Source organism: Heterodontus francisci, chromosome 17, assembly GCF_036365525.1.
Source record: "Heterodontus francisci isolate sHetFra1 chromosome 17, sHetFra1.hap1, whole genome shotgun sequence".
NCBI classification, from domain to species: domain Eukaryota; kingdom Metazoa; phylum Chordata; class Chondrichthyes; order Heterodontiformes; family Heterodontidae; genus Heterodontus; species Heterodontus francisci.
In genome coordinates this window covers 18,966,345-18,978,709 of record NC_090387.1, presented here as the reverse complement: position 1 = coordinate 18,978,709, position 12,365 = coordinate 18,966,345, and the positions used below count along the sequence as shown (strand labels likewise).

The window sequence follows — 12,365 nt, the reverse complement described above, 5'->3', positions numbered from 1 at the left end:
CTGAAGGAGTGCTGCACTGTCGGAGGGTCAGTACTGAGGGAGTGCTGCAACGTCGGAGGGTCAGTACTGAGGGAGTGCTGCACTGTCGGAGGGTCAGTACTGAAGGAGTGCTGCACTGTCGGAGGGTCAGTACTGAGGGAGTGCTGCACTGTCGGAGGGTCAGTACTGAAGGAGTGCTGCACTGTCGGAGGGTCAGCACTGAGGGAGTGCTGCACTGTTGGAGGTTCAGTACTGAAGGAGCGCTGCACTGTCGGAGGGTCAGTACTGAGGGAGTGCTGCACTGTTGGAGGGTCAGTACTGAAGGAGTGCTGCACTGTCGGAGGGTCAGTACTGAAGGAGTGCTGCACTGTCGGAGGGTCAGTACTGAAGGAGTGATGCACTGTCGGAGGGTCAGTACTGAGGGAGTGCTGCACTGTCGGAGGGTCAGTACTGAAGGAGTGCTGCACTGTCGGAGGGTCAGTACTGAAGGAGTGCTGCACTGTCGGAGGGTCAGTACCTGAAGGAGTGCTGCACTGTCGGAGGGTCAGTACTGAAGGAGTGCTGCACTGTCGGAGGGTCAGTACTGAAGGAGTGCTGGATTGCCGGATGAGACATTCCACTGAGGACTCGCCTATTCTTTCAGGTTGATGTAAAAGCTGCCATGTCACTATTTTGAAGAGTCGGGGCGGTCTCCCCAGACTGCTGGTCAATATTTATCCCTCAACCAACATCACTAAAATGGTTTACTTGATCATTTATCTATTGTTCTGTGTGAGAGCTTGCTATGTGCAAATTGGCTAATTTCCTGCACTAAAACAGTGACTATACTTTGGAATTACTTCACTGGCTTTGAAGTGCTTTGGGACGTCATGAAAAGTGCTATAGAAATGCAAGTCTTTCTTTTTCCTGCAGTCTGATTAGCCAATTGTGCTCACATTTTCGACACACAATGCGAAATCGCTAATCTGCCAACCCTCACTGGTTATTTCTCTCAGGCTTGTATATCCGCTTCTATATTTTCAGTCATTTACCTGACGATTTACATGTTGAGTACATAATTACTTCCAATATGTAAACCACCAGGAAAATGACCTCAAGCATCTAAGCGGATTTAAAAACCCAAGACAAATAGCCAGACAATACAAGCAGAAATTAAGCACTTTGGCTGAGGTTGTGAAAGGCACTATATAAATGCAAGTTCTTTTTCTTACAGGTGGGGATTAATCCTTTGATGACTGCCACAAATTTAACAATTTAGCTGCCTGTTCATTAGATTATCCAATGGTGGAGTGGAGGTGGTGGTGGCTGTTGTGGGAGGTGCTCCAACACCCAATTACTCAGCAAGATGGGGGAATTGTTATGAAATTCCTTGTTAAGAAAACAAGATCAACTCCACTTGTTTGGTAAATATATGCAATCAATCGCATGGCTTGGAACTGATCTATGCAGATCAGGAAGTTTCATGTTCAATCTCTTATCTTTGCCAAATTTAGCTAGGCCTCTATAATTGATCTTAGCGCTCCAGAACTTGGCAGGGGAGGAGGGGGGGAACGAGAGGGGGTGCAGGGTGGGTGGGGAGCAGGGGGGGGGGGGGGAGCGGGAGGGGGTGCAGGGTGGGTGGGGAGCGGGGAGTAGAGTGGGGTGGCTGAGAATCACAATGGTTCCTGCTTGAGAACGCTATCCACAATCCCACACTGACCCCTGTTGGGTATGTTTGAGTAGCCAGGAGAGGAGCAGTGAGAGTAAAGAATGGTTTCAGCCAGCTGCTTTCTGGGACACAGATAAATAATGACTGCTTGATTTAAATACCAGAGGACCACGTAGCCCCTTCGAACTACACTCCAGCAAGAGTACTTTCAGATGAGGCGTTAAACCCAGGACCCGCCTGCCCTCTCAGGGTGAACGTAGAAGATCCCATGTCCTATTTGAAGAAGAGCAGGAGAGTTCTCCCTGGTGTCCTGGCTAACATTTACCCCTCAATCGACATCACTAGAAAAACTGATTATCTGGTCATTATCTCATTGCTGTTTGTGGGAGCTTGCTGTGCGCAAATTGGCTGCCACGTTTCCTACATTACACCAGTGACTACACTTCGAATGTACTTCATTGGTTGTAAAAGTTATGAAAGGTGCTATATAAATGTAAGTTCTTTCTTTCAGTAGAAAAGGTGGGGGGGGGGGGGGGGGGGTTGGGGAGATAGGTGGGCGGGGGAGGAAAAAGGAAATGTTCCTTATGCACCTCTCCGCGCCTGCTCAAGATTGTCCCGAGTTGGCGAAAACCGAAGCTGCATTCTAGAAAATGCTGCACACTCAAGTGAACTGCCTTCCAGCCATGCACCTTTAAGTGTCATGTGACGCACCTTGCGCAATAACAAACACTATTCTTCTAGGCACGCCTGTCAACACACGGCACTGAGCCAGGGTATTGCTACAGCTGCTCACATTATAATGAGGGACAACAACCGTCTGAAAGCAGCTCGCGGCCAACTCAGCAGCCTGGTAAACCCCAGCTGCAGGCAAGTGGCTGCGCATTAATTGAGACACTCAGAAAAGGTTACTTGTCGATACTAGCTAGCTTGGGGCAGCTGAGCCAGTTCTTGTACTGTGAAGTTTCTTCTCCGCAATGCCCCCCACTCCACCCCTTCCCTTCCCCCGCCCCTCACCTTTCAGCAAATCTTATTTGTCTCTTGAAAAGTTACTGTGGCTCGATACTTTCCGGTCGGTTCTGCAGCATTCAGCCCTGGAGTACTTCCTCCTCTGTACCAATAATGCCCCCACCCCCACCGCACCCCCACCGCACCCCCAGCCAAACCTCTGCCTCACCCCTTCACCCAATGCAGTTTTATAAGACTGCTATAAAAGAAAGTTTCAGTCCGACGTGGTGCAAGCCTCAAAACTCAGTAGCCATTGGTTTCCAGTCGAGGAGTGAAAAGGTCAGGACTGCAGTGTGATCTGGCAGCTGATCTCGACAAAAGAAGTGATATCTTTCGGCCTTCCCCTGGGCTTGTCCATGTTTCCCAACATTGCTGTGATTGGTGCTGAAACATTAGGGCCCTGCCCCTGACCTTTGTCTTTGACCAAACTTTTGGTCACCTGTCCTAAAACCTCGTAATGAGGTAGGTGTCAAACCTGCTCTAATATTGACTGGTGTGAAGCACATTGGCGGTGTTTTATGACATAAAATGGTGCTGTATAAATACAAGTTATTGTGTGAAAGTTGCAGAGAAGGGAACTACCAAATCTCTTGCTCTTTTGAACACACACTCTCTCTCTGCGCATTGTCTTCCACTCAGCTCTGCAAGTCCCAAATGACCTCTGGTGACGCAATCAAGTGGCCATTATTGATGTGTCAAATCTGTGCCAGAGTGGGGAGTGGACTGGCCCCGATCTGACCCAGTCTTCACATTCTTTCCAGAAGGAAATGGACTAGGATATTTTTACTATGTTAAAAGAGCTATATAAATGTAAGTTCTTGTTGATTTAGCCTCCCCTTCCCTCCCCCGACCACCCCCCACCCTCCCGCCACCACCTCGGACCACATACTCCAAACTGGGCTAGATCCCCAATTCCTGGCTCGCTATTACTTAACGTTTCCCGACGTGGGTTTTGCAGAAGCTGCTGTAAAGTGAGCAGCACCCTAACAGTTAAAAAAAAAGCCTTGTGCATCAGCAGCTCCTGTAGACACAGGCATTGTTCCACCGTCGCCAAACACCTGCTGAGGTCGGCCCGATTGCCACGAGGCAACTGTTAGAGTCACGTGGGCTGCGGTTAGGGAGTACACAAAGGCCCTCCATTAACAGCTCACGGTAGCTCTGCTTGACAGATGGTGCAACACACACACACACACACACACACACACACACACACACACACACACACACACACACACACACACACACACACACACACACACACACACACACACAACAGTGGCAGGTGACAGGCAGTTTGGGAGAGACTGCTGCTGACTCACAAGAACCTGGCGTAACAAGAGGCCTGAAACATGCCCTCTATCACCTGAACAGAAATCCCAACTTCACTCTCTGAACTTCCTCCAATACCCAGCACACAACAGATAACCAAACATTGCAGTCCCTGGTGCAGAGAACACGAACACGATGAGCCAAATGGCCTCCTTCCAGGCCATAAATCTTTCTATGTTTCTAATGTGGGCCTTAGAGCATTAACCCCTTCAAGGCTGCACTCAGCTTTCACCATAAAGAATTTCCCCCTCCTCCCGTTTAGCTTTCTCCACCCCTCTCTGCCCAAGGTGCTAACTTACACTGGAGCTTCAGGACACCTGCAAGCCTCAGTACCTTGCAACAGGTAGTCATTCTCCAAGTGCGAGTGCAGACTGCAAAGTGTTGACTGACGGGCTATTCAACTGCAAGGAGCAGGACGCACTGCACAGCAACTGGAGCAGCTCATGGCACTGAGGCCAACTGTCGTGTATCTGGCTATACTTAGATAACTCATCCCAAACTGTCATTGAACTTGGAGCCTCTTCGTGTTATGGCCTATAACCTACTGGGGTTCACTCACTAAGCCAGAGTGCATAGGTATCAGTCTGTTTTTTTTTGAAGGGGTGACACACCACTGGTGCAGCACACAACAACAACAACTTGCATTTAAATAGCTCTTTTAGACATAGTAAAACGTCCCAAGGCACTTCACCGAATCACACAGGAAGACACTAGGACAATGACCAAAAGCTTGGTCAAAGAGGAAGGTTAAGGATTGTCTTAAAGGAAAAGAAAGAGAGGTAGAGACGTTTAGAGAGGGAATTCCAGAGCTTATGACCTGGGCAGTAAAAAGCACAGTTGGAAATGGTGGAGTAATGAACAGCAGGGGATGTAAAAGAGACCAGAATTGGAGCAGTGCAGAGAACTCGGAGGGTTGTTGGACTGGAGTTGCTTACAGAGACAGGGAGGGGGGTGCGTGGCTATGCAGGAATTTGGAAAGAAGAATTTCAAAATTGAGGTGCTGCTGAACCTGGAGCCGATGTAGGCCAGAAAGCACCGGGGTGATGGGGGAACAGGACTTGGTGCCAGTTAGGATTCAGGCAGCAGAGTTTTGGGTGACAGGATGACCAGTCAGGGTCTAGAGATTCATTTTTATTTGTCACTTCAGGTTTTTAGTTTCCAAGACAAGAGGACAAAGAGGTGGCTGGGTCCCATGATTCAATACTACACTGCACTGCAATCAACTGCTGGCTTGTGCCTTTTCACATGGAGAGATCCCAATCACAGCTGTGCTGTAGGTGGACAAAACAGAGGCAAGGAATATCCTCAAAAGTTGGGAGAGGGAAAAATCAGGTGTTGGGAACAGAATTCAGAGATCTGGTGGCTTGATACTTGGAGATGTGGAACATCCAAGGTCCAACAATCACAGTCTCAGTGCCACCCACTGCTCAAGCCCTCTCTCCATTTCACCGCATCATGCCTTAGTCAATACTATTCGCTTCTGTCTCAAATACTTGCCGACGTGGATTGGGGCTGGGAACAGCCCATTGTCATGTTCTCCAGGAATATATTCCAGCTTTTCTTTTTTCACCAGAATCAGGCGACTCTTTGGACCCAAAATGTTTAGAAACTTAGGGATACAAATCTGCCATCTGCCTTTGATCCTCTGTATATTTCTATTCTTCGTAAGCTTCACTCATCCCATCCTACATGTACCACTTCTTCATTGTGTTGGAATCCAGACTAATTATGATCTCCTCCTCCAACTCATCCTTTACCAGAAACTAAAAACAACTTGTATTTATATCATGCCGTTCACCAGCTCAGAACATCCAGAAGCACTTTACAGCCTGAGGTACGTTAGAAACTTAGTCACTTTTGTAACGTAAGAAACACAGCAGGCAATTTGTGCACAACAAGGCCACAAACATTGAGGCAAATGATCAGATAATCTGTTTTAGTTGTTGGTTGAGGGAGAAATGTTGGCCAGGACACCAGGAGCACTCCTCTGCTCTTCTTCAAGTATTGCTGTGGGATCTTTTATGTCCAGCGAGGGGTGAAGGGGTCTTGCTTTATTATTTCATCCGAAAGATGGCACCTCTAAAAGTGCAGCACCAAGGTGCCAGGTTAGATTATGTGCTCAAGTATCTGGAGTGGGACTTGCTAGGCAACATCTTTAGCATGGGAAAACATCCCAAGACCCTTTACAGGAGTGTAATCAGGCAAAATTGACACTGAGCCAAAGGATGGCAATTTTAGGACAGTTGACTAAAAGTGAGGCCAAAGAGTGAGATCTTTATTTATTTATTTTATTTAGAGATACAGCACTGAAACAAGCCTTTCGGCCCACCGAGTCTGTGCCGACCATTAACCACCCATTTATACTAATCCTACACTAATCCCATATTCCTACCACATCCGTCTCTATATTCCCCTACCACCTACCTATATTAGGGGCAATTTATAATGGCCAATTTACCTATCAACCTGCAAGTCTTTTGGCATGTGGGAGGAAACCGGAGCACCCGGAGGAAACCCACGCAGACACAGGGAGAACTTGCAAACTCCACACAGGTAGTACCCAGAATTGAACCCGGGTCCCTGGAGCTGTGAGGCTGCGGTGCTAAGCACTGCGCCACTGTGCTGCCCCTAAGGAGCATCTTAAAAAAGAGGATAGAGAGGTGGCAAGGTTTAGTGTGAGAATTCTGGAGCTTAGGGCTTAGATGACTGGAAAAACTATGGAACTCTTTATCTCAATAAGCTTTCTTTCCTCCGACAACCTCCTAAACCCTAAATTAGGTGTCACCTAACCACTACTTCTTAATTGCCCTCATCTTCTCTCCTACTCACTTCAACCTTGGTGGTGCCTACCTCAGTATCATAAAAAGTCAAGATGGCAGAGAGAGATGTGACTTAGTCCCAAACCTCAGCCAGCGCTGCTTGGAAGAGTATGTGAGCAAGGGACCTGGGCTGACCCATGCTCTCCACCATCTCTTCCTGTCTCCCAACCTCCTGGCTGAGAATGGTAACTCACTGTATTGGGAGGCAACTTTGCCCTGCAGCCATGGGCACCCTCACACTAATGCTGAAGGCCCAAATATTTATCACCAGCACATAAAATCTAGTTATACCTGACAGGGTAGTGGTTTGGGATGGGGACGAGGAGGTGGGTGGGAGATGGTGGCAGGGGTGCTACAATTTGGGTGTGAGTACCTGGACTGGAATCAGATTAGTTTCTGATCGCTGTCCAATGAACATATGCACCTATGAATGTTAGGCATGGGCATGATCAGGATTTACGGTGATGGTTTCCACAGGCGAATAGCCAGCCCCGACACGCAGTCTAGACTCCCATATGAAGAAGAATTTCCACTACCATGAGGTTACTGGAAGGCTGTCAGTGCCTGTGGAATTATACTTCAGACTTAAGTGAATTCAGGAGAGGTTATTGAGCTAAAAAGCAGGGAGATAGGCAGGTTTGCTATCATATATTAAAAAAAGCAAATGTTATATGGTCTTTGACGGCTGAACACAGTGAATGCTGAGTCCTAGTTTCTTTCTCCACCTACAGGACACTGTGAATAAACCTGCTAATCTTGACATCTTATTGATTTTGTTAGTTTGTCCCCAGACAGTTAACCCCTATCTTATGGAACAAGAACTCCATATACTTATACAACAGATGCTGAGACTAAAGCCGTCATCTTTACTCTGGTAACATGGAATGACGCACGCACACACATCTTTTCTGTCGAGAGTAATTTATCGCCTTACAAATTTACAGAGATTAAGATCGAATAGAGACATGGCAAATGTGAAAAATAACTTCAGCTAACCTGGTTCAGCCACAGAATAACAATGGAACAGCTCACTTGTCATTCACTCTACCGTACAGGACTCATGATCCACTTAACATCATCAACATGCAATTATATAGTGCCTTTAAATAGAAAATGGCCCAAAATGTTTCAAAGGCCGAATAAAAAAACACTGATACCAATCCAGTGCCTTACATGGAAGTTACAGCACAGAAACAGGCCATTTGGCCCAACTGGTCTGTACTAGTGTTTATGCTCTACAAAAGTCTCCTCTCACCCCTACTTCATCTACACTATCACCATATCCTTCTATTCCTTTCTCCCTCGTGTGTTTATCCAGCTTGCTCTTAAATGTATCTATTCTATTCACCTCAATGACTCCATATGATAGCAAGTTCCACATTGTAAACACTCTCTGGCAAAGAAGTTTCTCTTGAATGCCCTGTCTGATTTATTAGTGACTATCTTATAGTCCGTAGTTCTGGATTCCAACACAAGTAGAAAAACCTCTACTTCAGCCCCATTCAACTCCTTTATAACATTAAAGATCTCTATTAGGTTGCTAATCGTATATTAATTGTATTTAATTGTATGCAGATGGTGGACATTAACCGGGGATTCACTTGTGCCCCTATAAATTGGAGCAGACTGAAACTCTCGTGATTGGGTAAGGAGGTGCATGTTTGTAGTGTGTATTGCTGTAAATAAAACATATAACAGCGTGTAAAGATTGGTTCCAGTTCTATCCTTCACCACCTGGCTTTCTGGAGTAGAATATAGGTCACCTTTCAGCTTTCTCTTTTCTAGTGAAAAGAACCCCAGCCTGTTCAGTGCTCCCTGATAGGTATAACCGCTTTCAGTTGTGGTATAATTCTAGTCAATCTGTGACAATGACTTAGGCTATCAAGCTATCTGCAGAGACAATGTATGGAAGGTGAGGTCATATCTGGCCAATTTAACTATTATAAACTAATCAAGAAGAGACAATGTATAGAAGGTGAGGTCATACATGACCAATTGAAAGGGTTAAGGTGGAATATAACCTAATATGGAACGAAGGAACCTTCATAGGGGGGCATAATTGAAAGATACTGAGAGACATTGGTGCACACTGATTCGAAGAACAGACCAGCCTACAGTCAACAGAACACCTCAAGAGAGAAGACTGCGCCACAGCAGCTCGGGAAGCAAGAACCGAGGATACTCTGCACGCTGCTGTATAACTAGTGCTGTTGGTTAAGCATTGCTTGCATATTCTTGCTGTGCTTAATAAACTGTCTATCACGATTTAAAAATACCAGAGTCTGTACCTTGTGGGTCAAAGGCTCGCCAACGTCCCACCCAAACACACAAAAAACTTACAATCCGGACTGCGCTTCCTACAAGGTTGGTGGAAACAAGATTCAATAGTAACTTTCAAAAAGGGAACTGGACATGTACTCGAAGAGGAGGAAATCGCAGGGCTATGGGGAAAGAAAAGGGGGAGTGGGACTAGTGGGACTCTTTCAAAGAGCCGGTACGGGCACCATGGGGTGAATGGCCTCCTTTTGTGCTGTATCATTTTATGAGCTGCCCTTCTTTCAGTCTGACCTCACACTAGATCGTTTCACTTTCCTCAGCTCCAGGTCAAAACCACTCCATAGCCCACAGACTTGTGCTCCAACTGTGATGGGGAATCTCCCTCCAGCGTCATTTCACTGGTCTGCGTGACAGATCACTGACACATTACACCCACCAGTGTCGAGCTTATATACACAGTGAAGGACTAAATGCAGTTTGCCCTACTATACATTTGCTGCCAGCTTCTTGCCACACGAGGGAGGCAGCCAGCGAACTGCCATTCCCCGCTGAAAAGACAGCACTTAACAAGTGGTTGTTTCTTTCGAGAGGGTTATGTTTCCTCAGTCACACAAGCCAGCGACATCCTGGCAGCAGGCAAGTTCAAATCAACTGGTGCGAACACAGAGGCAGGGTGAAACCTGAGCTCTTGTGTGCCCTTCAACTTACAGCACAGCCAAGAAATCCAGCCCTTCCCCCAAGACCTTATAGTACAGAGGCAGAGTCTCTTACCTTGGTAGACCTTCATGTCAGAAAGAGGTCCCTGGAGGAAGGGAGCGAAGCCACACTCTTGCAGGTTAACAGGTCAACCTGAGGGGCCAGAAATGGGAGAGTGGGGGTCCGAAAAAGGAAGAAAAAAAACACTACTTTGGCATTCACAAAAAGGAAAGATATGGGCCAGTTTCCTTCTAATGCATGTCGGCTGATAGCGTGTTTTGTACTGTTCAAACTTGTCACTGAGAGAACGATAATGACTCAAGTTTCTGACTCACCGGTGCCTGTGACAGCGATCCTATTATCACAGTAGAAAACACAGCCTAGGTCAACAGTGGTTAACTTGCATTAAATGCTCTAGTGACAGAGATCATCAACACTTTGCTACACTCAGAATGTTTCATTATTTTGCTCTGAAATAAGTGTATTCACAGGCAACATAGCTTTATGCAAATACAGCCAAGAACTGCTGGCTGAGGTTTTGCATTTCCTCATTGGACACATTCCTTTTCACCTGCTGCCGTTGCACAAGCTCTGGGTTGGACGCTAACAACTTGTGCAAGCACCTTAAAGATGCACTGCTCTCCTGCAGGTGAGAGGCCCCAAGCAACTGTCAGACACAACAATAAACGACAGCTCAGAGCAGAGCTGAGGAAATTAAAGCATACCAGAGACTGTGAACATAAATAAAAGGTCTCTTTGGAGAATGTCACACAGCAGGATAGCACTCTCGTCAGACAGCCCATAGTAGATTGTAACTCAGGAGGAGCAACATTTGATGTCTCTGTACTTGGTCTCAGTGTTCCTAGATGTGGGGGGTCGCAAATTCCTGCTTCTGAGTACTATCCAGTGACCATCTCAACCCACCATCGCCCTGTGCTGGGAAATCCTGGTTTCAGGTGAGCCAGAGACTGATGCCCATCACAGTCAAATAGCCTGCCAACTCTGACTATCTCGGCTGACACTCTGAGGAACAGTCAGTGGGGTGAGATACCAGAGAGCTACCAGCCCTGCTGGAATTGTAGCCCAGCAAGAGCCAGCACCTTCAGGAAAGGAGGGAGAACACTGGCGGGGGAATCGGTTGGGGGGGGGGGGGGGGAGGGGGGCGGTGGAGGCACAGGGGTTGGGATGGGGGGGGTACAGGGGTTGAGGTGGGAAAATATCCTTAAACAAGTCTACTCGTAGGAACTTACGGGTTTTTAATTATAGACAAATTGAAATTTATGAGGCAATGTGACAAACTGAAAAACCATTTAACTATTTTGTTCCCAGTCCTTCAACATCTCGATTTTAAAATTCGAATCCTCATTTCCAAATCCCTCTATGGCCTCCCCTCCCATCTCTGTAACCACGTACAACACTCCGACGTCTTTGTGCTCCTTCAATTCTGGCCTCTTGCGCATCCTCCATTTTCTTTGCTCTACCTTTGGTGGACGTGCCTTCAGCTAGGCCCTATGCCCTGGAATTCCCTCCCTAAAACTCTCTGCCTCGCTACCTCATTCTCCTCCTTTAAGACACTCCTTAAAACCTACCTCTTTGACCAAGCTTTTGGTCGCCTGTCCTAATAGCTCCCTATGGGGCTTGATATCAAATTTTCTTTGATAACACTCATGTGAAGCTTTCCTACGCTAAATGGCCTATATAAATGCAAGTTGTCATTCCACTGTGCTGAATCTGAAGAGTGCCTTCCTTCAAAATAGACTATATCTTTACATCAAAATTGACAGATGAAGGGGGGCACTAACATAGAAGAAAAATTGATGGTAAAGTACTGTGGAGTTAACCTCATTAATGCCCGTCCCGTAACAAACATCATCATGAGGTAGAGAGCACTGGAGGAATCCACTAACAGAACCAATTTTACAAACACTGAACAGGAGAGATGATGGATTGGGAAAGTGTGGAACGCAGTGCAGTGATATTACTTACAGCCACGCTTAGAAAGCCTCAGAATGGTCTAGTTAAGTAGGACTCTGGGAGTCAACACTTGTGCTTTTACAAAGCAGTTTCCATAGAGCAGCAGCAGAGTTGTAGACTCAGTCTTACCCCCACTAATCCCCCACCAACTGTCTACATAAGTTGCAGTTCATGCCAGAAATGTCAGGGATCTGCTCATGAGTGTTGAACTCGCTGGATCTGACTTAAAGGAGGTCAATAACAAAAAATAGCTTATTAATCCTACTTATTCTACAATGGCTTCATAAAATATATATGTAGGACAGTAAATGTAAACATACAATAGCCTTAGTAAATATCATGTTAAATTACAAAACTCTCATCCCCATCTCTAAATTTCTCTAGCCCTAACCATCCAACTCTGGCTGCTTGTCCACCCCACCGCCCCGCACCAACCCCCCACCCCAACCCCAGGTTCTTTGTCCCCCAGTTGCCGGCTGTGCCTTCAGCCGTCTCAGCTGTAAGCTCTGGAATTCCGTCCCTAAACCTCTCCACCTTTAAAAGCCTGCTTCAAAACATGTATCTGTGAACAAGCATGTGCTAACCTGTCTGAATGTCCCCTGCTTTGGCTCAGTGTTAAACTTTGCATGATTACGCCC

At 46.6% G+C, this 12,365-nt stretch overlaps 1 protein-coding gene across 6 annotated transcripts in view; it reads right to left on the bottom strand.

The window, feature by feature from the left end:
* Window positions 1–12,365, bottom strand: part of gse1b (Gse1 coiled-coil protein b) — a 611,543-nt gene that overhangs the window by 264,301 nt on the left and 334,877 nt on the right. The window contains exon 1 of one of the 6 annotated variants that reach the window (XM_068049113.1): window positions 9,829–9,881. The exons of the other annotated variants lie outside the window; for them this stretch is intronic. Within the exon in view, the coding sequence (XP_067905214.1) occupies window positions 9,829–9,844 (16 nt within the window). The 5' untranslated portion in view covers window positions 9,845–9,881. Of the gene's footprint in view, window positions 1–9,828; window positions 9,882–12,365 lie in introns of those variants that run through there. 6 annotated transcript variants of the gene reach the window in all.